This window comes from Numenius arquata, chromosome 2, assembly GCF_964106895.1.
Source record: "Numenius arquata chromosome 2, bNumArq3.hap1.1, whole genome shotgun sequence".
NCBI lineage: Eukaryota > Metazoa > Chordata > Aves > Charadriiformes > Scolopacidae > Numenius > Numenius arquata.
The window spans coordinates 110039051-110065271 of record NC_133577.1 but is presented as its reverse complement, the minus strand read 5'-3'; the positions used below and the strand labels follow the sequence as shown (position 1 = coordinate 110065271).

The 26221-nt window shown below is 41.8% G+C and overlaps 1 protein-coding gene across 1 annotated transcript in view; it reads right to left on the bottom strand.

Moving 5' to 3' along the window:
• Positions 1-23007, bottom strand: part of PLXNB2 (plexin B2) — a 114640-nt gene extending 91633 nt beyond the window's left edge. The window contains exon 1 of the mRNA XM_074161602.1: positions 22977-23007. Within this exon, the coding sequence (XP_074017703.1) occupies positions 22977-22978 (2 nt within the window). The 5' untranslated portion in view covers positions 22979-23007. The remainder of the gene's footprint in view (positions 1-22976) is intronic.
• Positions 23008-26221: the final 3214 nt, after the last annotated feature.

Sequence of the window (26221 nt, the reverse complement as noted above, 5' to 3'; positions counted from 1 at the left end):
ACATGATCACCATGCATAAACACTTTTCTTAACTGAAAGCAAATAAGCTGAAAATTTATAGGGGTACATTAAGACATAAAGCTTATAGCGCTGATGTGTAAGGATAATAGGAAATATGCCTCAAAGCATGACATCATTGAAAACAGAACTTGCATTGCCCTGCAAACACTGAAGGACAGTCAGAATTACAGTGTTTAATATATATAAGCTGAAGCATTTATTTGGATAGTCTTATTTCCAAGTAACCAGAATAAACAGTTTAGTTGTTTCAGAAGCACTTTGATTTTATGTATAGTGCATAAGGAAAGAACAAACTACTATTGCAATAGCCAAAGACTGCGAGTTTTTGTTCAGGCTGTGTATTTCATGAGAGAAGTCCTTCTATAGACTCAAGTAAAAACGACCAATTTTATGGGCTAGTTTACCCATGAAATATTCTCCCTAATCCCTGTAAAAATATGCTTCATGCTAATCCTTCAGCCTGAAAGCATTTTTGCAGACAATTTTGAACATTTCTATCACGTTTTATTAGCTTTAAGCTGATCTAATTTCTCTAATTTTCATCAGGTTTATTAGAATCTGTCTAGATATCAGATTTGTACAGTTGATCTGGTTTTATATAAAACCCTTAAACTGGTACATTTTAATTTCCCAAGCAGACATCTGTCTTCATCTGCATCTTGTAAAGTACTAAGTACCTTCTTGGCCCTTAATTAATTAGGAGCAATGACCTACGCATCAGGTAGTAATAGCATCCAATTAGTGGAAATGTATGATGCTTGCAAAGTATTATCAGTCACATCATAGTAGAGAGAGATTTACCCATTCAGGCTGCATGCCCTGGATGTGAGGTACCAGCAATCTGTAGCCATGACAGAGCGCTAGCACAAGACTAAAAATTCCTACCCCTTGGCCTGATCTTTTTAATTTGAATTTCTAAAGACATTCAGATGCTAATAATTTGTGCATTTATGACTGACATCAGAAACATTGCATCTCCAAGCTTTAAATATGCCTACCATTGAGCTCATGACAGTAGGAAAACCATGGAGGTTTGTTAAACATGCAAGGCTAGAATCTGCCGGACACAGGAAGGCTTTGAAGCATTGGAAACTCCCCCGTGGAAGCATTTGCCCTTCCAAAACAAAGCTGGAAACAAATCCCAGAAGCCAGAAATCCCATTTCAACACCTGGAAATTGCAGTATGACTGAGGTCTCAACAAGAGACAAATTTCTAACATGTTTTTGCTTCACGTGTACAGAGCCTGTGGAGTCACATCAGAGGAAGCTTCACCCTTAGACATAAATAAATTGTATATCCTACGAAGCTTTGCAAATGATTTTGTTAATACAATCTACCATCAAATAACTATGCACCACCTCCCACAGAAAACAGCAGGAGTTGCACATGTGTATCTGAACACAGATTTTTCTCTCTTGCTTTCTATAGGACTTAAACAATGATACAAAGAAAAGGCAGTAGGAAACTCAACTTACTATTCTCCATTTGTTTGATGGGAGAAGAGCAGGCATGAATTGTAACCAACAGAGATATTCAGAAATTAGTTACTGAAGTACTGAAATGTGAGGATGTCTGAGATTATGAAGATCATTCTTTTCATACACTTTTCAGAAGTGAAAAGTGATTTCTCTGTGAAATGTGAAGTGAAAAGATTTCTCTGAAATCCATGTTTGCTTGTTCTGAGAATTCAAGTAACAGCAACTCAACAAGGCTTTGTCTCTGTACTAGTTCTATATCAGCATCAGTGTCCTGGTTTCAACTGGGATAGAGTTAATTTTCTTCCTAGTAGCTGGTATAGTGCTGTGGTTCAGATTTAAGACTAGAATGATGTTGCTAACACACTGATGTTTTAGTTGTTGCTGAGCAGTGCTTACACTAAGTCAAGGAATTCTCAGCTTCTCATACCGCCCTGCCAGTGAGGAGGCTGGGGGTGCACAAGAAACTGGGAGGGGATACAGCCAGGACAGCTGACCCAAACTGACCAAAAGGTCCATACGATATGACGTCATGTTGAACAATAAAACTGGCCAGGGGGTCGTGGCCGCTGCTCGGGGACTGGCTGAGCATCTGTCAGTGGGTGGTGAGGAATTGCATTGTGCATCACTTGTTTTGTATATTCTTTTATCACCGTTATTATTTTCCCTTCCTTTTCTGTCCTATTAAACTGTCTTTATATCAACCTATGAGTTTTACCTTTTTACGGATTCTCTCCCCCATCCCACTGGGGGAGAGTAAGCGAAGGGCTGTGTGGTGTTTAGCTGCCTGCTGGGTTATATCACAACAATCCATACAAAGCTGGAGTTCACTCATGTTGACTACACTGCCATTCGATAGAGTTAACATGACTGGCAAGTGAACTCCTAATATTGATTCAAAGAAAGATGGCACAGAAAAGGGTTGGTGCCGAAAGATGGAACCATGCTGGCCAAGGGGCCCGAGCAAGAAGGCTACTCCACCATGAAGTTGAAGTCTCTTCCAGGCTGCAACGGTGGGGTACAGTGTTTTTATTCCTTTGCAAAGGGTGTGTGACGCATGGGTGAAAAACATTACATAAAATGAGAACTTAACGGCAATATTAAAAAAAACCAAAACAAGTACCCAAAGAGGTCCAGTACGTTGCTAAAATTAGCCACAGTATTAAACTTTCCTTAAAGTTTTGGGTAAACGTTTCCAGGCAGAAAATTAATACACATTTCAGACATAAATGTGTCTCTCCACTTAGTTTTCAACTTGGAGTGTCTGTAAAGGACAGCCACTGCCATTTGGCTGGTCCCTGCTCACAGCGGCTAAGGGAAGGCCCAAAGTCCACCACCGTGTCTCCAGCTCTGCTGCCTCATGAGGAGGACAGAGCCAGGACTCTGCCGCTCACTCTGGTCTCCATCACCACCACATTTCCTTCACAGTAACATGGTGGGCAGGATTCTCATGGAGGCAAAAGAAGGGTTTTTAATAATGGCCTCTTGGCCTCAGGTCTAACCACACACAGTCATTAAAAACTGGTAAGCAAGAGCACTACTTCCGTGCTTTTAGAAAGAACTACGGTTGTGCAGCAGGGAAACTACTATGCAAGTTAGTCCACCTTGACCAGTATATGCCCAGCCACCCTCCTCTCCCTGCTAACTTGATGTTTGAAAGCATCCCTGTCATCAAAATGCGAAGAAACTCTCATACAGGCTCACCCACTGATTTTAGTGAAAGCACTAAACTGCCTTTGGAGAAAAGACAACACATTTTTAGCTCCAGCATTCATAGATTTTCACGGCTTTTCCTACGGTGTGATATCCAGCAGGCTATAAAAATACACAGTTAGATGAGTGTGTTTGTTGAGGTTTCAACTTTACCTATACTTATTTGTCTCGTTTGGTTTTTAAATAAGGTTTTTGAAATAAGGCATTTAAATACTTTTAAGTCAATACTTACCATTTACAATTGTTTAGATTGAGTATAAATATTTATTTAGACATAGTTAGGCTTATGTCAAATAAGAGTATTCAGCTAAATTGATATAATCATTCAGTAACATTAAACCAACTTGGGAATTCAGACAGGCTTTTGAAAAGTAAAAGCATTAATAGCGCACAAAGATTTGCAGAAAAGAATGAAATGAGAATACGGTGAGAAGTCATTTACTTTTTAACTCTCTTGAGAAACTGGCCAACCTCTGGGACATCCGCCCCCAACATAACCACACAGATGACACAGCTATAGGGAAAATGGAATGGGGATAAGAATTGCCTGTGTTGGGTGCATTTGTTATTTCATTGAAATAATTGATCCCTGATGCTAAAGATAGTAACACTGGTGGGATTCAAGTACTCCAGCCATTAATGAAGTCTCTCTCACTCTCTGGACTTAAACTGTCTCTACTCCCACTGCACAGTGCCTTCAGCAAGAGAGGCAGTGGTTTAAATTAAAGCACTGGAAGTGTTCAAACTGAGGAGGTTATAATTCAAAGAGCAAAGCAAGGTCACCTTGCTCTGTCTCACCAGTATGTAAGGCATGCTCATTGCCACAGGAGGAGCTAGGGGAGGGGGCCAGATCTCCACCTCCACACACAAGAGAAAAAAGAAAAAAAAAAATCAACAAGACAACTATGCCCCTGACTTCAGAGGCCGTTGCTTGATCTGAGTATCTCTGGAAAAAACACACCAGCTCTATTAGGTGGTTAAACAAACATCTCCCCCCTCAAAAATAGCGCTGCTCAGCAGGACCGTTGTTTGCTTATTTGAAAAAGTTCCTCAACTTGTAATGTCTTTCTCATATCCTTCCAGTCTAGGTCAAATCCTAAGAATAAGCTTAAGAACTGCTGACAAAGCAGTCTACCATACTTTGTGTTAGACGGCTGGTTTCACCGTAGCAGCCACCTGAAACACCACTGTCTCAGTCTGACAGCCACATCCCCGGTCCCTCCTGCACAGCAAGCATGGTTAACACAGCTCAAAGTGCAGTGGGTATCGTACCGTTTTATTAGGGTTTGTATTAGCCTTTAAGCAGCAGTGTGACAGGAAAAAAAGATCTACTTGGAAGAGACAACCACCTTTGTTTAGAAGACTCAATGGTCTTTATTCCCTCCAGCACTGCTTCTAGGCATCAGTATGGGATGACCATAAACCCATGGCACATGCATATAGAGAAAGTTCTTTGTTTCTAGTACAAACCAGGCCTCTCTCTTTTATACATTCTAAAATACTGTAACAATATTCTTATGCAACTCCCACCATGGTCTAGGTAACCTGACAGGGATAAGCACTTTTATTAATAACTCTTTGTTTAAACTTACTGGAACTGCTATTTGATTTATGAAGTCCTTCGCAAGCTTCAGAGTGATTTGCACAAAATCACTATGATCTGCACTTAGGAATTGCTTCACCCGGCCCTGAATGAGTCGGGTGACACAGTACCTATTGTCCTAGCGTCACCAACCCTACCCAACAACATCTTTTGACATATGACCTTGTCCAATTAAATAAACAGAGCAATTTAGATAGGCAGAAGGTAATTATTAGGGCTGGATGGTGGCCAGTTCACTGAAGCAGGAGTACCATTCTCTGAAAAAAGCTTCATGTTGTTTAGCAAAGTTTAATGACTGGAAGCTTTCAAGAGCTTTGCACTGTACTGCATCCGGCGATGAAACATCCAAGTGTATGGTTCTCCCTTCATACCACAGTGGGCGACAGTTGTGAGGTCTTGGGCAAGACTGCTTCTTTCAAAATGGTGTTTGGAAATAAATGGCTTTCTAACCCACTCCTTTTTAGCCCTAATCGCCTATATCTTAATTGGACCCTATTTATTTGAACCAAGAATATGTAAATAAGGAATCAGGAGTGTGCTGCTACATTCACATCATCTTTTTTCCTTTCATCCTGGGGAATTGCCAAATCCCATATCTTGTGGAAGGATTTCAATTGTTTTTCACTATCCTGACTTATTTGCCAGGTTTTTTTTTTTTTTTAATGGAAGAGAGACTGGGAAGAAAGAGGACAGTGAATAATAGCAAGAGAGATAACTTAGAAATAAGTCACCTCCTAATGGCCCATAACAATTGCTAAAAAACTACATTTCTGCATGGAAAAACCTTATGCCAGAGCCCAGTGATAGCAGAAGGAAGAAAAAGGTCTTAGCTCTTCTATGTGGAGCTGGATACTCAAAGACATTTCCTTTTTGTGTATTTAAATTCATCTTTTTCTGTATAAACATGAGATCTATCACTTAGTCATTTCTCACTAAGACAGGTTCTCAAGCAAGCCTGTGCCAGCGCTGCCCAGTCCCACCCATCCAAAGGACTTCACCATGAAAAATCCCTGACCTCTTCCAGAGGGAACAGGATGCAGCAAGAATGAATGAAATATTTGTAAGGGCCACAGCCTCTCTGAGCATCCTTTCAAATCCCAGCCGCCAGTTGGCCCTACACTGATTTTTTTGTTCCTGGCATGGCTGAAGGAGGTCTGAGGATTAGTTTAGCCTACTCTGGCAAGTCACTCTTCAAAAACCTTTATTAGCCTGCCTAATTGCATTAAAACTTTAATATTGAACCTGCTGGAGTTAAAATGATGTTCTAATTTTCATTATTTGGACAGGACTTTAGAATCATTATAGACTCAAATTTATAGACTTGTAGAATGGTTTAGGTTGGAAGTGACCTTCAAAGACTATCTAGTCCAATCCCCCTGCCATGGGCAGGGACATCTTTCTCTAGATTAGGTTGCTCAAAGCCCCATCCGACCTGACCTAGGATACTTCCAAGGATGGGGGATCCACAACTTTCCTGGACAACCTGTTCCAGTGTCTTATCACTCCCATAGAAAAAGAACTTCTTCATATGTCCAATCTAAATCTACCCTCTTTCACTTTAAAACTGTTGTATCTTGTCCTGTCACTACAAGCCTTGGTAAAAAGCCTCTCTCCATCTATCTTATAAACCCCCTTTATATACTGAAAGGCTGCAATAACAGCTTCTCAGAGCCTTCTCCAGGGTGAGCAACCCCTACTCTCTCAGCCTCTCTGCATAGGAGAGGCGCTTCAGTCCTCTCACCATTTTTGTGGCCCTCCTCTGGACCTGTTCTAACAGGTCCATATCCTTCTGTACTGGGGACTCCAGAGCTGGACGCACTACTCCAGGTGGGGTGTATTTTGAATGACGCTTCCCGGTTTCCAACAGCCTCCCCGGCCCACAGCACAGATACCCTACCTGTCTTTCCCATCCCTGGCCATACAAAAACCCACTCACTGACTTCTGGTCTCCCCATTGTCTCCAAGGGTTTTACACTCCCTTCCCCCTCTAACAATCTTCCTCCTTGTACACTGAACGCAAATATATAAAATTCACAGTTTTGGTACCTCACGCTGGGAAAATAAATAAATACATCAATAAATGGCAAAGAAAAGATGCAAGTTGCTGCAAGCCCACCGTTCCTGTCCCGCAGCCCTGGCCTCAGTCAGGTGCTGGCCTTTGCTCTGGCCCTGGGCTATGCAGCTTCAGACAACCACTATTTTCATATTGCGATAAGACCCAGGGGCCCCAGTGGGGGGGGTTCAGAACACAGACAGGCACAGCCCAATACCGAGCTGTGCAGTCTATACCAACCTGCTCGTGACTGACAAACAACTGCCGCATCCCTCATCCCTGCTGAAACGCCCCTCGGTGTGAGCCTTCCCCAAACACATCTTCGGTTTACACGTTATTTAATAACAGCCCAGTATAAATGAACAGCTGCCATGAGTAAGTATCCGATTCTGACTCTTGAAATTACTTCAGTAAACTTCTTTTCTTCCCTACTCCGGTATGGTTTAGAGTAATTAGAGAGAAGCTTCCTGTTCAAAGGAGCAGCCCTTCCCCATCCATTGTCACATCTTGAGGAGAACAGTATTTAAGCAACGCAGGTACTATTAAGATTTGAGATTCCATCCAATTAAACACCAATACAAGAGGAAAATTATCCTTTTAACAGATTACTAACAGCACACTGGTTTCTGTTGTCCACATGGGATCTTGAAAATTGACTGGCTGCGTGAAGCTCAACATTTTATACTACTTCAGTGCAGAAACGGAGCAGAATTAGGAAACAATTATTGATAAGTATGCAACTGTGGAACCATAAAAGCTCCATGGGTAAGACCAATCTAAGGAGAAAGAAATGAAAAAAACAGCTTTCACATTTTTCCCTTTTTTTTTTTTTTTTGTTTGCACAGTTGGAAATTCATTCCCTGCTGTTTCATATTTCCTATACTGATTAAAAGTGTTACCTACTGCATTATTCTCTTCAAGGCCTGGATTTGCTAGGTGAAAGCATCATTAGAAATAACAGGGCTGAGGCAGGGAAATGGGGCTGAATTGAAAATTCTTTCACTATATGAGCAGAAAAATGTATTTTTCCCAATAATGTTTTATACACGGCAGAAATTGCTTTTCCACATCGAAGTCAAGACATATTCAAATAATGAGTTAGTGCAAGAATCTCAAGGATAAGACATTTACATTTTTAGGAACAAATGGACCTGTAACAAACAATACTGGGTATTAGTCCTGGTCAGCACCAAAACCTGGTTTTCTGGGAAAGCTTCTGAAGATCTTTTTGCCCTCCTTTCTCTACAGAGCCCTCAGGAACTGGCGCAATTAACTATTGCGTGCCTCACGAGAGCTCTACATCTCAGCACAGGAGAGGAATCAGAAACCTCTAATCTCTCACTTTCTCATCTAGGAGAAACTTTTCTATAAAGCCTCAACCATTATCCTAATAATTGTGGTTTAGAGGTGAAAGGAACTGATTGGCTCTCCACTGGGCTGCTTCTGCCTAGTAGAAGTAAGCAGTAAATGACAGTGCCATTAGCTTGCTCAAAAATGTAAACAATCTAATTTTAGTGAGAATGGCAGAGGAAGATAAATACACTGGATTCAACTAATGCTGATGCTAGAAGTTGCAGTAAGAAGTCAGCACTTCTTAAAACTTCGTTCATGCTGAGATTCCATGAGCTCCCAGTTGTTTTATCCTGTTTACATTATGCATTCTGGCAGAGTGGTGACCCACATAACCTCCACATTTTTCTCTTAGATTTTACTGTTAAAAAATAAGGCTCAGGTACAACATTTTTTGACTTGTGGCATCCCTGTCAACTGCATTTGGAGTTCAGGGTTTGCCTAGAACCACGTCACCATGCATAAATACTTCTTTTAACATTAAGTTTTAAAAAGTTTTATCTCAATGAAATCTTGGGAATCAGATTCTTCCAAAACACAGGAATATGCTTTTTTCAGTCCCATTTTTAAAATATGAACTTTAAATAGACAAACAGGAAATTAAAATAACCCATGAACTTTGTTTCTCTTCAGTGAGTCTCTTAAGAGTGCTGGACTCTTTGGCCAACATTTAAACGAATGTTTCAACACCTCCTGATCTGCTGAAGTTCTACTCCCTATAAATGGGTTAAAATATGTAGCATCACTTTTAATTTTACTACTTCTCACGAAGAGGCATGTGTGAGTCTATTTAATTAATCTGCCTTAGGAGGAAATTGGCCAATTTATTCCATTTTAATGGTTACATGTTGAAATAAACCATTCTTAGCCCTATAATGAGAAAAAATGGAATTAGCATTCCTAAAGTTTGTTTGTCATACCAGAGTGCCGTTCTTGTAACTTCTGCCCATGTATACCACTAGTTTTCTATTTCTCCCCCTCCAAATTCCCCCAAGTTCTGGATTCTACAGAAGTTGAACTACCTTCACCTTGTCAGCACTCAGCGGCTCTGCTGTTTTTCTCTTGCTCAAGCCTGTCTGGGAACCTCAGACTAAACATTATTACGCTTATCTCCAGTAGAAGCTCTATCCAGGATTTTTAACACTTAAACACAGAAGTGGGGATCTCTGCCACAGCCACCTACATTCAACAAGAAATGCATGCCCTTGGCTGGAGAGAGTGGAGCATGCGGTGTTTGTACACTAGCTCTGTAGCAAGAAAGCTTTTTTTAGGAATTGGGAAACCTTGATTCAGGCTGTTGACTGCATCCACACCCATCTCTCTGATGCTTTGCTACCAGATGCCTTTGCAGTGCGTGGGTGACTTGGGCTCCTGGCGCGGGACCAGCTTGTGTATTTTACCCAGTGATGAATGCAAAATGTGTAACCCATTTCCAGGGTGGGAATCTGAGCTCCCCTCAGTTTAACATGGGTATTGACCTCTATGCATCCACAAACGGGCCTGGGAAAACCACTCTAAAGGAAGGTTTCAAATACATTTTTCTCCTAAGCATTCCTTGCCAACTATTTTGGGCATTCCTGCTCTGCGTCCTGTTTGTTCACAGATTTTGCTCTTACGGGCTTAGTAACTGGAACCAGAGGCACCTTATTCAAGGCTGCTGATCACACTTAAATTAGTCACTGCTCTGAGCGTTACAAGCCCACGTCCTTCTGGTGGTCTAGCCTTACAGTTGGTGGACTTGAGATAGTAGTTTAAAAAAAAAAAAAAAAAAAAGGAGGAAAAAAGCAAGAAAACCCACAATAAACCCTCCATGTACTGGGATGTGTTGTACTTCTTATTTCAGTAATACAAAACAAAACTTCACACTTCACACTTCCCCTGTCAGAACACAACTTAGAGCCCCTAATTCTTGTCTCAGAAGGCAATACACTTTTATCCAGTTTCTGTTATTTCTTGCGGCCGGAGAGAATCCATTCTCTCCCAGCCACTGCCGTGAAAAACTCGTCTATAAAATAACTCCTCCTTGAATGTTTTCTTTTTCTCCTGAAAAAGGATTTGGGAACAGCAGGGATATGAGCACTCACCTCTTTTAAACTCTGCATCATAATCTTTATGACATGTTTTATCATCAACCATCTTTAAGCTTTTACCAGGATAACAACTTTGCCTTTGCAATGGCTCCCACAGCAGTCTTGAGTTAAAATGGGGAGAGCTAAGACATGAGAGACTAATATTAAAATTATGTGGAATAAAAGAAGGTTTGCAGTTTGCTCAGGGAAATCTTAGCGGTAAGCTATGAAAATGCTGGATGCTGGTGCTGTACATCAGCAAACAATATCCAGAGTTCCTCAATTTACACAGGAAACATTTTTAATAGCCACGGTACCCCCAGCTCTCAGCCATTGACTCCATCCCTCTCACAGCTCCTGAATAAGTCCGCAAGTCCACAGATCATCAGAGCTCTTGCAGGGATAACGGCGGCGAAGCCTGGCAACTGCCGTGTGCATTTTTCCGAGTGTTGCCATGGTGATCTCCAGCACGCTCATCCCCTGAGAGCTCAGCTCAAAATTCAGAGGGAACCAAAGCAGGACAAAGAAATGACACCCAAGCAAAAGCAACAGGGAAATTACATCTAATAAGCATACATAGACACTTCATATGGAAGCTTTCAGAAAACAGTTATTTTTAGAACCGAGTGGTCTGCAGGAAGGAAGCGCAGTCTTCATAGTCCAAACTCTAAACCAGGATGGTCTACGGAATAAAACCAAGAATTTCTAACCCTGTCTCAGCTTGTGGATCACTGTTTGGCACAGGGTAAATCCTCAGCCTCTGTACTGCAGTAATGACAGAGGACCAGGGATAACTAAGCAGATAAAAAGACAGAGATGCCTTTAATAATGTAACACTGTAGAGCAGCAACAGATCCCTAGATAACCATAATCTGACATTTACTTTTTAGAATATTACATTTCATTATTCCATGAAAACAGTTAATACAACAATTATTAAGTATTTGAGCAACTTACACTTTCACCAAATACTTTACATCATCTGTTGGTCCTTATGGCAGTTATACTGTCTTATTGCACTCTCAACAAAAGGGAATTACATTTGTGTGAACGTGAAAGCAACACTCTGTCAAGTGATGTACGATCTCGATATTTAGTTGAGAAACCTGTGGTATGGTGCTTTCACTCCTACCCTAAGCACTGTGTTATAGTGGCCATGCACAGAAATAAACCAGAAAGAAGAGACACCAAAATTCAAAATCTGGGCCATGTCAGATACGCCACAGTCCAGAAATAATATTAAATGAGAGTCAATCAATGTTTTGCCATTAGGCAGCGTGTTTCAGTCAGAGCTTATTAACAGACACTGCCAGGCCCTTTTGTGCCTGAAAGAGCTCTGAGATCAGCTAATCCCACACAGGTTGATGCTCAGCCACTTGCGCACAGCAGTTTCTTTTCCCAAACTACATGATACTCTTTTTGTTCCTACCTGGGCTTCTTATTACTGTTACAACAAACTTTGTTAGTTCTCTCCACAATGTCATCTATTAGATCTTCATGTAAATACTTAATCACGTTATGAAAAGCTGCCTCCTCCCAAATGAGCATGGAGCTTTTCAATCAGATCTTTTTTAACTTCCATTAAACCTTTCTGGGTTGTTACAGCACTAACCACTTTGGAGCCTTGCTCTGTCCCGGCTCACAAAATCTGGTGTGCAGTCTGTCGCTTATGACCATGGGCAGCACCACCTTTGGATTAGTGTCTAACGCTCATCACCATGGAAGGTCACCTGCCAAGAGGATGTTCATGAAGGTTTGGTTTCTTCAGCGCATTCACATTCTCACAGTGCGATTGTCCAAGTATCCATTTGTATGATGCACAAGAGTTTACTCAATACATGTACCTCTCCTTACTTGGGTCCCTCAGTCTTTCTTTGGTATCTACTCATTGAGTGAATTCTCTGTGCTGTCACCTCCCTGGTTTTCAAACTATTACAGGACCAACAACTGCTGGCTGGAGGAAGGGCTAAGGGAGAGACCCAACTACAATCTTTGGTATCTATCATTTTGTGTTTAGCTCCTCCTCTCCCAAAAGGTGCTGACACCTGCCTTGAGCAGCCTCCCTGTATTTTAAGCTTTCTTGATCCCCTTTAACAGTGACTGATTTATTCCCAGCATATACTGGTATTTCAGCTCAATTGCAGGGAAAGAACTTGAACTTTAACAAGATCCCTACAAAATCACTGATTGCGGCAGGCATAATATTATGGTTCTTGTGCGCTCATACTTTGATCCCTTCAGGGAAGAGGTTTTATTTACCACGAATAAAGATGAAGGCTGACAGACAGCCTTCAAATCAAAGCATAAGCCAGAAAATGTCTGATTGCTCCCGGAAGCAGCATTTAATAGCTTAACTTAGTCTTTATTTAGATATTATTTTGCATATTTCACCCATAACGAAAGCAAACTTGTCGTGAACAAAATCATTTGGTAATCTAATTTATCAAAATCACTAACACACTGATAGACAAGAATTTTAATAAAACTTGCACTTATGACATCAATTTGTACTAATTTCCGTCTCTTAGATGCTTTTGCCTTTTCCAGGGCCGGTGAATGGAAAATTGAGACCCTAGTGCAATTCCAACCACTTCAAGAAAACAGTAGTACTCTGTAATGTGCATCTGCTTAGGGAATTTACTTAAAAGGCTCTACTTTCCTTACTGTAACAGCATGCACTCTACCACCCACTACTTGTATGACAATATTTTACAAGGATACCACAAATCTTTAAAGCATGGGGACGAATTAACTACACAGGGGCTGTCAGATATTTACCTTGCCCAAGAACGTTAGATGTATTAGATTAATGCCAAAGACAATAAATGTAATTCAACTTCAGTAAAGGAGTTGGCAGAACAAGACAAGAAGCATCACTGCAGAGATGCTTGCCTCAAAATCATGTGTTGCAAAACATCAAATGTGGCCCCCTTCTCTCACTCTCCTCTCCCCAGTTATTCAGCAGTTGGAGTCACAGGCAAGGCTCCTGTCAGCTGCTTAACAGATGCATGAGAAAGATCACAGCATGCCTAATAACCCACTTGGGACACCTTATTTTTCCTATACTGTCCCACAAGATCAGAGTTTCAGTTTTATCTAGTGAATCTGACAGCAAGCAGCTTCCCTCTCTCTCCGCAGGTTGTCCTGCCATTCATTTCAAAGAAAGATCTTGGGTAAACGTTATACTTTGCCTAACATCTAGGCAGAACAGTTGATACCTAGTTCATCACTACAGAGAATCTTTGTTGCCTCAAAGTGCAGTAGTCCCTTGCTCTGAAAGCAAAGTCTCTGCTTTGGGCTGGTACTGGCATGCAAGAGGTGGTGAGAAGACACTCATGGAGCTGCTCCAGCAGGAACTACCCATTTTTCAGCTGCTGCCCAGGTTAGTTTTCAGCTCTTCCTTAGGCTTGAGGTTTGGTTGCACCCATACTTATGCCACCCATGGAAGTGGTAGAGAGAACCAACCTGCCTTGTTTGGCAACAGTGTGGATTGGTACCCAGTAAAGTGACTGTATAAACACATCCTGACACAATTTAAGTAAAACACCGTCAGTAGGTGTCCTACAACTGGAGAAAGAAATGCTGCCTCTCACCTTGTTAAAGCCAACAGAGAGACAGGCTTGCTGGGAAAGGATGTTATCTCTGCTCAGTCTTCTTTAGTGAGAATAAATTCCTGCTTTTGTATAAGATGACTATTTTCAGGGTACGACATTTGCTTACAATAATGTTAGCATATTCAATTTTGCTCGAGTCATGCAAAATAGATATGTTTGGAACATTTTCCTTTCTTTAGTTTTTTTGTTTCCATTCCCCATCTATATCATTTATTTGTTCTTTTCCTCCTGGTCCTATATATACTTCAAAGACATTTTCAAAGAACAATTTCTCTCAGCATAGCTTGCCCCCCAGCTGTAAAAGCTTTGCTCACATATATCTCCCTTAGGACATAATTTCTGTGCATAGAGCTCCTTTAGGCAACATCTGTAATCATGCAAACAGGTAGAACGTTCTCATGTGGCACAGCTCAAGAAGGAAGCATACACATCCTGCAAAGCAAACCCAGGGTAGCACCACAAATATTTATATGCCAGACAAAATCCATATCCTGCAGCTTGGACCACTATAAACAAATGCTATCCAATATATCTTTCAAGTCAATCAACTGAAGAATTCACATACGGGTGGACGGCCTGATTTGAGTTCACCCAAGGGTATGAAAAACCTGGGAATGCAATGAATCGGCTCATCCCTGGGTTACTGACCACACATACCTTCCCTTCCTTGCACCATCTTGACCTTTGAACAGGGTCTCCTTGGCTTTGCAACCAAGCAGACCTCTTTATAGTCATTCCATTTCTGGATAGTTCTGATAAAGCACTGGCAATCAATGCCACTGCAGAGCAGAGACCAGATTAGTCTGGATTCTCCTGTATAGAATGATACAGTTCATGGTTTCTAAAGATGCTGGCTGTATGAAGTGCTGAAGGACTTCAGGAATCTGTTCCACCAACCCTGATGGAAGCTCTACTGCATGTTTCTGTGCGTTACAATGGAAATAGTATTGTGAGCCCTTTATTCCCTCTATGAGTAGCCGGAAGAGCCAAATCGCTTGTAGCCTATGGTGGAGACTTTTGGATGTGGAACTGATGCAGAGAATGACAAAGTCAAAACTGTGACCCAGCTTTCTTTTCTTAGTGAGGATCCCTCGGCATCCCCTATGGTGTACTCAGGACTTCTCAGACATGCACTAAGAGGATCTCAGCAGAAAACACCTCAAGAAAGGAAGGTAAGAAGAGGGTGTCAGAGTATAAATCCCCATAACATTGCGCATAACATGGTTTGTGAAGTTGTCATTTCCGCGACGGGGAAATTTTTTTCACTGAATTTCACTGAATTTTTAGAGTTGGAAGGGACCATAGAGATCATCTAGTCCAACTCCCCTGCCGAAGCAGGATTGCCCAGAGCATGTCAGAGCATGTTACTCAGGACTGCAGGACTCAGGACTTTTATTTTTTTTTTTTTAAGAAATAATGTTAAACACAGCTCTGTGTTTATATATGAAACATAACCAGGCAGAGCTCTCAAAGCAATGCATACCTGCCTCCCCAGTGCAACCAGCACCATCATTCTTCCTCCAAGTTAAAGAAAAAAAAAAAAAAGGAACAAAAAGAAAAAGGAACAAGCTTTAAAAAACATGCTTTTAGAAAACATAGCTTTGAAGAAAAGTGTGGCAAGTCCCTTCAGTTGTCTGGAAATTTCCAGACACATTTTAAAGAAAATATTAGCTGTGTATAAACAAAAGAGTCACAATGTTTCACAAACTCAGAAGTTCCCAGAAACTGTAATTTAATGCGATTCATTTAACGAGTCACAAATTAAACTGATGCAATTTTAAGGAAAACCAGTAATGATAAACAAGACTGTATTTTGTGTATCCCTCGAAGACTTCTGTTTACAAAGTTATTGGCTTACTGACTGACAATGAGAAATTTCCTACCTAAAACTAGATATTTTTACGTCTTGACATTACTTCATGACATTGTGCTTGATCAAATTGAGTGCTGCAATAACAGGACACTAGAATATTGTCTAGCTGTCCAAAGGAACATCTATTTTTAAATATAATGCCTTTTGCAGGTGCTGCATTAACTGAATTAAATAAGGTTGAGGCTTACCTTGAGTTTAGCCCTAAAAAAATATTAAGCAGAAAAGTATTTAATTCTTACTTTTATCCTTGTTAAGTCCTTTAATTAAATATAACTTTAATTGAACTAAAGATTATTACAGATATTTTTCTCAACTAATACATTTAAATGCATTAAAGCAGGGAGAAAAAACAAGAACACAAGCCAGGCTTACAAACAGATTCATATAAACGGCATGAAAAAGTAACACCCTGAGAGCACAGGGCATTTTTTCATATTTACTAGCACAAAAGTAACAGCAAAGGTTAAGAGCAGTGGAGGTGGCATATTTCATAGAAATCAACACATTAATGCAAACTGTTTCCACTTAGCAAAGCAACGTACCAGTTCACCTAAGCCAATTGCTTAAACATCATCATCACCACTATCACAAAGCAAGAGGATGCAGGGCAGGAACGGAGCAGAAGACCTCAAACGTAGCTATGGAGAGAGCTGTAATGTCCCTGCAGGCAAACTGTTCCAGCGCCAAACCCATGGGGGTCAGCAGCATGAAGGCCTCAGATGGGCTTTTGGAGCAGCCCTGGTCTGAAAGCCATGGAGTGAAAACCCCATGCCAGGAGCAGCAGGGGCCACTACTCCAGGCTGTGGGGCAGAAGGGAGCTGTGGGGAAGCTGAGGTGAGGGGGTGGCACTGCCCTGCCCTCCCCCACGGAGATCCCCCCAAAGCCCTATGCCCTGGGTTCTGTAGGCTTGGAGTGTGTATCAAAAATTAACTAGACCTAAAATGAATGGGGCCTCCAAAAATTGTTCATTTATTAGTAATTGCACAGTTGTTACAGGCATTCATAGGCTTCCCCTGTACCAACAAGCAGACAGCAGCAAGATCATAAGCAAGAAAAGCAGCAGAACAGTGCCCTAATCTGTGCCTTTTCGCACTGGTATTGCTCACACCAGTATCATTCACTCGCCTAAAATTAAAAAGAAGGGGGCTGAGGAGGCAAATTTCACCGACTCCAACATTGGCAGCCCCATGAAAGGGCTCGCTTTGGCCAGGGATCAAAGGTTTATGGAGACAAAACTAACGTAGCATCCAATGAATGATACTAAAAATGATATTCAAACTCCAGAATCAATGCTAGAGTCAATACTGACAACTGATTTGCAACAGTTCCCTCTAAGTCCGTAATGCATTTCTCTTTCTAAGCAGGGACAACTCTCAATTTTCGTTGCCAGACACAACAAGAAAATCGATGCCAATACTCTCACTCGTGTGAGAATAGAGAATAATACTCCAAACGGGCATCACAACCTGCTTATTCTGTAAAATCCTGTGGGCTGACAAACCGAGTTGAGAGTGTTACATCCACCTCAGTCCCACCGTGGATTAGGGGAAGGAAGAAACCTGTTACAACGTGGGCGATTACCAAGCAGTGGTATTCACCAGCCTTTGCAGGAGGAAAAGGAGGGCAGCTTAGGCTGGTAACCTTCGACAGAAACTTCTCAGTGAATCTCCTCCCCGCATCACCCCAAAAGTGGGATAACCCCAAAACTTCAAATTCTGCTTTAGTAGGACAAAGCCCTATTTTACTGCACCCAGCTGCACCCAGCTTTTCTACTCAGTTTCGCTAGGCTTGGGTAAACTGCTTTTTGCTTTCTCTTGATCTCCCCAGGATGCTGCAGCCCTTGCCAAAAATAACTACGTTTTAATTTTCCTTCACAATTCCCTTGCAGAGGTCTGCACTGTTTTAATGCTGTGGCATCACATATCCTTTAATCCCTGCCTACACATTTTAACATTTCAAACACATGATTATTTATAAACTAAAAGCCACCGGGGCTTTGGTGAGGTAAAGTGGTTTAGTGGGGACTGAAACTGGGGAGGGGGGAGAGGGGAGGGTGAGTCATCATTTTCTGGTTTTAATCCTTCACTCTTCCTCTGTTTTGGGCTTTGTTATTAGCAGTAGCTCTTACTCATTTTGAGCAGGGCCAAGACAGCAAACAAGTCCCCTGAATTTGAAAGCCAAACAATTCCAACTCCTAATTCAGCCGTACATGCCTGCTCTGGGCTGTTCAATCCCCTGAGACCCCTTTTTGTAGCCGAGGCTTTTCCCTCCTTTAAGTGCCAAGCCATGGATGGCCTGTGGCTGGGGTTTTGTCTGTTCCCACCTGCTCCTGCAAGAGGGAGAACAGACTGGGACGGAGTGACGCCATCCTTAAGTTTTGTGCTGTATTCAGGGCTGGGCATTGCCAGGCTGAACGGAGCAAGCGGGTTACAAAACCTGTTTGCAGAGACAAAGCAAGGCACTCGAACACCACCACTGCTCCGGCTAAAACACCACTTGGAAACAAGTTGCACTGCATACTGAAAGGGAGACAGCACTTGTTCAAAATCCCCTCTCCTTTTCAGTCGTAGCTTAACGGGGCAGCAAAAAATTTGTCCTCCAGTCCAATTATACCACTCTGCTGATGCTGTAACAAGAGGAGAAAGAGCCAAGACAGAAATAACAAGGTAACCTGCATCTCTAATGGAAACAACAGTAGGAGGTAGAAAAATTAACTGCCATTGCACACCATTTTTCTTCCCACTTCAAGCACCCTCTCCCAGTCTAAACACTCCTTCGATACACACCTTCCTGCGAAAAAAAAACATCTCTAAAGACTGACCTTCCCAAGCCTGTGTATACCTCATCCCTTTTGCAGCTCCACCGAGAAACCGCCCTTTGCCTTAAACTCTAAGAGCTGGGCAGGAGCCCGAGTCCAGCCTGGGAATTGACAGCATGGGCGTCCCAGCCATAGACTTTTTAGGGATGCTTAAGTCTGGAAAAAGCTTTAAGTGTGGATGCCTCAGGTTCAGCTGCCATACCCACATTTCTGTACCAAAATACTTGCACTCGGTTTCGAAAGTGCGAATCGTCTCAAGCTCCAAGTATAATTTAGGACAACTAAGAATATGCAGAACCTCTGAGAATTATACTGGTTATTTCAGTAAATTAACTAGGTAGCAACTGTGAAAATGCTGATGTTAGACAGTATTTTAGCTTCCTGGGCTATAAATGGATATAATTTTTACTTACCTGACAGGTGTGTCATGAGAATTAGCTAATATTGACACTTTGATCTTTAAAATGCTTTGCCAAGTATTAATTAAGGAAGGATCATTTTGCATTTAAAATAGCTAGTATTTTGAAGTTGAGTTTGTCTCCATTCCTCCTAAAATGGTAAAGAATCTTCTGTTTGTTTTTCTACATATTCTCCAGGAGATTATTTCAGAGAAATACAAGAAAGGAAGACTGACATGCTGATCTATGTTTCAAGGAAGATGATAGATACCTCTAAATAAAAGCTAAGTTTTGTTGCAAGAATCTTCTCTCCTGTGGGTCTTGTAGCCAGACCCATAGGCTTAGGTCAAATGCTACTGAATGTAGGGAGAGAGGACACCCTTAACCCCCAATAAACCACCTTTTTGTAACTAACCTACTAGTATTTTTTACAAGGCTGGTCTCAAAGTGAAGTATGAGAAGTTCCTAACACATCGCAGATATTTAAGTACTGCATCTACTGGTAAAGCGTGGCCTCATTTCTCCATAGAGGGAAAGGTGCCAACATATGGGCAAAACTGTTACAGTCTCATCTGCAGCCAGTGATATGAAGTAAGTCCAGAGCTGCACGATGCTTTTGGTAGATGGGTCACCCACGTAGGCTGCTGCCAGAGAAAGAGGAGGAGCCAAGGCTTGCCTGCGGAGCCAGCTCTCTCCCAGCCACTCCATGCTCCATAATAAAGGCAGGACTTCCTGGACACTCTTGTCACAAAGATCTAGCAGCAAAGGCATGACATTTGGCCTTTACATGGCCCAGTGAATATAAAGCCAGATTAGAGGGAAATAAAAGGATGTACTTGATAGCATATGGGAAAACAGCAGCATAAGTCTCCAAATACGCTGCTCTGAGCACCCCAGAGAGATCATTATGCAGGGCTTTCCTGTGGTTGCTACTGCTGGTGGTTACAGCCTGACCTGGTGTCACAGGCTACTCGTGCTGGTAGCACGGAGACATCATCTCTCCTGGAGCCGCAGCATTTTCCTTACTGCAGCCAGGCAACACAGGGCCGAAGGGAAAGAAAAAAAGACAAGACACAGGTAGTGGAACAGATGCCAGAAAGCACATGCATGAAGATAGATGCAACACCTGTGTAGGCCCCCCCTCCCCCAGCAAAGGCCCTTTAGGGTCTCAAGGTGATGACAGCAGAAATTCTGTGAGAATATTTTGCAAAGCCCACGTCTCATTCTCACCCACTGCCCGACACACAGAAGATACTGAACAACTGTTACCCCATGCTTCAGTGACTTAAGTGCTATGGATGTAAAGATGAGTCTTAGAGGTGATTCTGGGGACTCAAGTCTGATGGACTGTCATCTAGAAAATACCAGAATTAAAGTTTCTTACGCAAATTCTTCACGAAGATAGTCTCTATGATGGGAGACTTTTTCCCCTCCTCCCCTGCCTCATTTCATGCACAGCATAGACATTACTTAATGAACTACCAACTCTTCAATATTTATTTTTCTCCTCATTATCCAGTGTGGTTCTATGCCTTATTTACCATGCTATCCAAATGCTGCTGAGAATTATTTATAGCATTCATGATATAGGAGCCAAGCTCTTATAAACTACAATTAATTTTACAATACCCAGCTGGATCCTGAAACTGAGGTGGACGTTTTGGGGATGGGCACTCTTTTTGAGCAACCACTTTATAATCCTAGAAGTCTAAAAAGCATCTCTGTAGACTTTCCAGAAAAAGCCTGCTTACCAGCAAGCAGAGCTTAGTGACAGCACATGACATGACGTGGTCCTCACCCTTCACAAGGGTGTTTGAACCAGGCTATTTACAGTGTCAGAGCACACATTTAACATAAGAAATACTGTTGAAAACAGTGAACAAAACTCTCAGTGCTACCTTAAGAACTTGTTCCAGGGATCTCAGATTACAAGATGTGCAGCGAGAACCTAATTTTGGTATCTAATTAGGGCTGGGTGCTTTTTTTCCTTGCCCTGTGCACTTTCCTGCCTGTGCTCTACTTGATGGTGCCTGCTCCTGATTCCCTAAGGTACACTCTCCCCTTCCTTCTCCTTGCAGTCACTGCCTCAAGATTATTTTGATACATCACCAGTATAATGCAGTACAATTAGCAGCTTATCATTCCCTCCAGTCCATTTCACGTTTTTCCCAGCCTTTCCCTATTTTTTAAGAGGAAAAAAAGCCCCCTTGCTCTCCCCATCTTCTCTCTCCTCTTCACCAGGCAAAGAAACACAGCAAACCAACGTTTTGCTGGATTGCTCCAGCATTCCAGCTTTGGCTTTCAGCTCTATGAAAGGTCAGTCCAGAAGTTTGTTGGAAGAGAATGAGGAAGAGGAAGTTTCTGCAAGTTTATTCCACTTTCTGGCTTTATGGGTAACCAAAGCCAAAATCCTACCAGCTATCCTACCAAACCAAAGTTGAAGATTGAGTGATGAGAATAATTTGAAAGTAACTCAAGAAAGAAAAACTTTTACATGTACAAACTTCTCACACACACATGGAATTGTTCAAGAAATGCCACCGGCATGAACGAGCTGACTCAAGACGTACTTTTAGGACCCTGAAGCAACTAAAGTGACTAGTCCCAGTAAATGCCTTCAAACTTTGTTTGTTTTGTTCAATACACGCTGGATTTGATTTTATATCTTATAAGCCTACACAGGTTTCAGACTGGGACAGACACCAGTAATGTAGAGGGTCAATGCAGAGCCTAGCCTGTAAATCTTTAGCTTAGGTACAATGTTGTCAAATCTGAGGATCTTTATTTCAAGCAACCCCATATCAGTAGACAACTCTATATAAACCAGCCAGCATTTCACAGTGTCTCTGCAGTAGCTCACTGTTTCAGTACTATTGGTCAGTTAGTAATTTTAGAAGACAAGTTTATAAAAGCCCAAAGGCTAAAATTAAAACTCTCCCAGCTTTTTAGACATTTAAGACAGGATCACTGTCCTATTTGACATTTAAGTCATGAATTTTGTGCTTTATCCAGCATTTGGAAAGGCTTAGTTGACTGCTTCCAAACTCATCAGGCAGCCTCTGGGAAATGGAAGGTGAGATCGTGGGAAAAATGCAATATGAAAAAATACTGGAACGAATCCGTGGCAGCTACAAGTTCATGACTATCACTACCCTGCACACCAGAGCCACTCAAAGCCTCCTGGGGTATGACTTGCAGAGATACGGCTTTGCTTTACACACAAAGATGTACGTACATATACACATGTGCATGCACACAGTTAGGGAGTTTGCATTATTATGAAATAGAGCTAGGGAAAGCAATTACTTTAAGAAAAATAATGGGGTATTCACCAGCAAAGTAACAGTTTCAAAAGTGTCTAGAAAATGAACCAAAGCTCTTATTGTTAGAGAACTATTGACTCCAGGTTTGAAAAAGTGACCTCAAGTGAGCAATGATGCACTTAGCCCGGAACTTGCAGCCACTGTATTTCACTCTAAATTGAATTGCCAATCCACAGTGCAATCTTCTTCTACTATAAACTCACATCTTTGGGGCAAATATACAGAAAAATACTATATACTAGCTGCATTATTCCAAGTGAGACTAAATTCCTCTGGAAATGGAAAATATGTCCACATTACAGAATTTAAGGATCTCCACGGGTATTTATACAAGGATAGTGGTGGGTTTTTTTTCTTTTTAAGGGCACTTAGTGACAACTTCATGCTGACACTTTTCCTGTGAACAGTTCATAAGCATGCAAACTAAAAACACGTGGCCCCACTAAAAGCATTTAGGTACTTATAGCCTACAGACCCATACTGAAAACCACATAATAGACATTTTACACCTCACACACATACGCACAATGATCAGATGCAGCATCCTCCCCACATTAAAGTGGTCTTTTTGCTAAATTAGGCTGCCAATTTAGCACGATTTATAATATCAACAATGTCAATAGTTTGCAAACATAAATAATTGACACATGCTGTGAAATACTTACATTCACTTTTCCGCTAAGCCTTCTTCACTACAATCAAGTTATTTTCCAGGACAGTGTTTAATCTTCTTTCTAAATAAAAGAAGGCAGCAATTAAAATATATATTCATATGTATTAAGCTACGCTTAATCACCTTAAATTTATGAACTTGAAAATATTGATTTAAGATCGTCTATAGTGTCCCATAAACTTGTAATTTGTTTATATATAGTCAATTTTATTACATTTTAAACACAACTTTAGCACACCATAGCTTTCAATCCTGAGGCTAAATGGGGCAATGTTCTGTATTTCAATAGCTGCTCGGATAATAAATCAGATGGACAGTTGCTCACAGATGTACAACTAATTACTGAAGAACTGAGAGTTCAACTGATATTACCAGAAAGAATGCCTGGCATTACAGATGGGGTATTGTATGATTTGGCACTCCTCTAGCTAGAGCTTGAACATGCTCTTATCAATGGCACTACTCAGCACCTCCCACGATCAAACATTTAAGAATGGAAGAGAAACAGTGCCTGTCCCTCTAGGGAAGTATAAAATACCATCTGATATTGTTTAACGTCACTGTATATGCCAAAAAGTGATAAAAAAGGGTTCATGTAGATTGTTCAACGTGACCGTGAAAATGACAACTGTCCTCAAAAAGATATCCCTGTCAATAGACGTAGTGAGTGCTGAATGCCACAACCTGTTTCTTACACACAGTTATTTCTCAGTCACTTTTTAGTAATGCATGCGATGCCCACTCAAACAGTTTGCAGCGAATGCCGACACACACACTAAAAGATCACTGCATGACAGCTCCCAGGGGAAAGAGACCCCAACACCCAGCAAAATCCACCACCTTTTCTGCAAAACCGTCTCATCTCAGCTGAACCTGGCTTTGAGACTTGTGTAACGCCGGCTCCCCAGGGAAGGTAAGACACAAACATCAGCAGGGCTTTTATTTTCCCTTTGTGTTCCTTGAGGCTGCCTAGTACTAAACCAAGTTTATTTTGTTAATGTTCAATGGGATTTAATTTCTTGTTTGCATTCCCTATATCTAGTTGTTGTGGTAACACATTCTTTAAGGCTATGTATATTCATCTCTTCCCAGGGAAAAGCTGTTTGAGGGAACCTGCACCCTCACCGGGTGGAGTATGACCATGGATACTCAGCAAAGTTCTGAGACGAGAGACAGAGGAGAAGAGCTGGGTGAGATATTTAGACCACAGCTGCATGATACGGCCTAACTGGAGAGCGTAGGCTGGGACTGGGACTGAGGGAAGCCGTAGGAGGTATGTATAAGCAACACAGCCAACTCAAGAGACAGACAGACAAAAATCTTAGACGTTAGGACCAAGGGAAAGGGCACATTTCTTTCTATGTATTACCGACAAAGGGAAAAACAGATCTGGTGCAACTTAAGCATATAAAGGAAAAGGAAATGCACAAGTAAAAGGAAGTGCAGAGGTATGTGAAAGATCATGATACTGTCAACAACAGCCAAGAAGGAAGGAGGTGGAGGTAGTCAGCAAGGAAACAAGACTCCATCCTGCTGCAGAGTCCCCTTTATACATCCATGGTGCCTCTTTCCTTTAGAGCAGTTTTGCAAGCACTGCCGAATGGTGATTTGGGTACGTCTTGCACAGTTGTTTCACATCTCAATTTTGCAGACGCAACAACTGAAGTGCATGGAAATTAGTATTTGGCTGAGCCTGGAAAAGGAATTGAATGCTGTCAGCCCTGACTGTTGTGTCCAGCCAGTTATATCCCCAGTAATAAAGGTATGACCCTCCTAATAACATCGGAAATTGGGAAAACAGGTTCAACCGTAACCCAGCAACTGGCAAAGAGTCATCAGACCACTTATGTGTCAGTTGTCACATGGGTACACCAGGCATTTTAGTCTGTAGTTGGTATCAGCTGTGCCAGAGAATGATGCCACCAAACTGTACTCAATTTTCTGTTTTACAAAATAGGAAGCATTTTTCATAAGAGGCTTGGGACACGAGCCAGAAATCTCACTCACTGTCTCCCTATTTATTCAGACTGAGTCATCAGATTTTCCAGGTTTCTCCACTCAAATGGCACATTGCTTTGGCTAGGTTTAGATGGACACAGGTGGTACCATCTGCCGCAAGGCTTCCTGGTTTTGTTTGCTTTTGTTTTTTCCTTTTACCTCCTGCTTGTAGCACAACAGCTCTTTTTCAGTATCTTACATTGCAACACCATGAGGAATTGGTCTTTCATGGTATGGGTTTGACCAGCTGGCCAGTCAAAATGGGCTGCTTAAACTAAAGGAACTAAAATACACATTGCTATCACAGGTCCTCTGACAGCCGGAGGCCCTTGCAGACTGACCTGAAGTTAAAGGTATTTAGATGACAATAGGGAATCTGTTCTTCAAAGCTAACAGAAACCATGAGCACAAACAGAGCAAGTGGGTAGGGGGCTGCTCACACAAGTTAACTTCAGTCTAACAAGGTTATCTTCCTGTTCTCTCTCCACCGGCTTGACAGAAAGGGTCCTGCTATGGATCACTTTCTAGAGAAGGAATCAGTCTTCCCTGAGTTGCTTTTCAGAGGAGACTTCCTCTCGTCTCCATAGCCCACAGAGGACAGCAGGGAGATTACTGCCATGAGACTACATTTAGCTCTTATCCTCTCCCACCCGAGTCTGAATGCTAACTGCTCCTGCTTTTCACATGAGACAACTTCTGCCTTTCAAATTGAAATAATCCTTTAAGACAAAAGGATGAAGACCACCACGGATGTGTCATGCAGTTAAGACCATCAGGATAGGTCAATAACCCAGCAGAGACAGGACAACTGTAAATAACCTCCCCATCCCGCAAGCACCCCCTCCCTCATCAGGCAGCTGTGCCTCTGTATTTAGGGTGAATGTCTCAGATACCATAATTTCAAAAAGTTGATGAACTCAGGCTGATCAGTTGTGTCCAAGTACAAATGTTTGCAAATAGATAATATGCTGCCCCGGTGCTGCGGCTGCTGGGGAAATCGTGGCTTCTGAAAGCTGGAAGGAGCAAAGCACGGCACTTGTCCTGCGGTGCCTAAAGCCCGTGCTGCTATAAGTAGGAGTAAGAACATATTGACGGCTTTTTTTTTTTGTTTGCTTCTAGAGCTAAAAACAGATCATAAACCACATTTCTTTGAGGGAGGCTTTTGTTTGTTTGTTAGAAAGGGCAAGCACTGGGTCAGGGATAGAAAGTTGTACTATCCGGTTCCCAGACACAGACCTT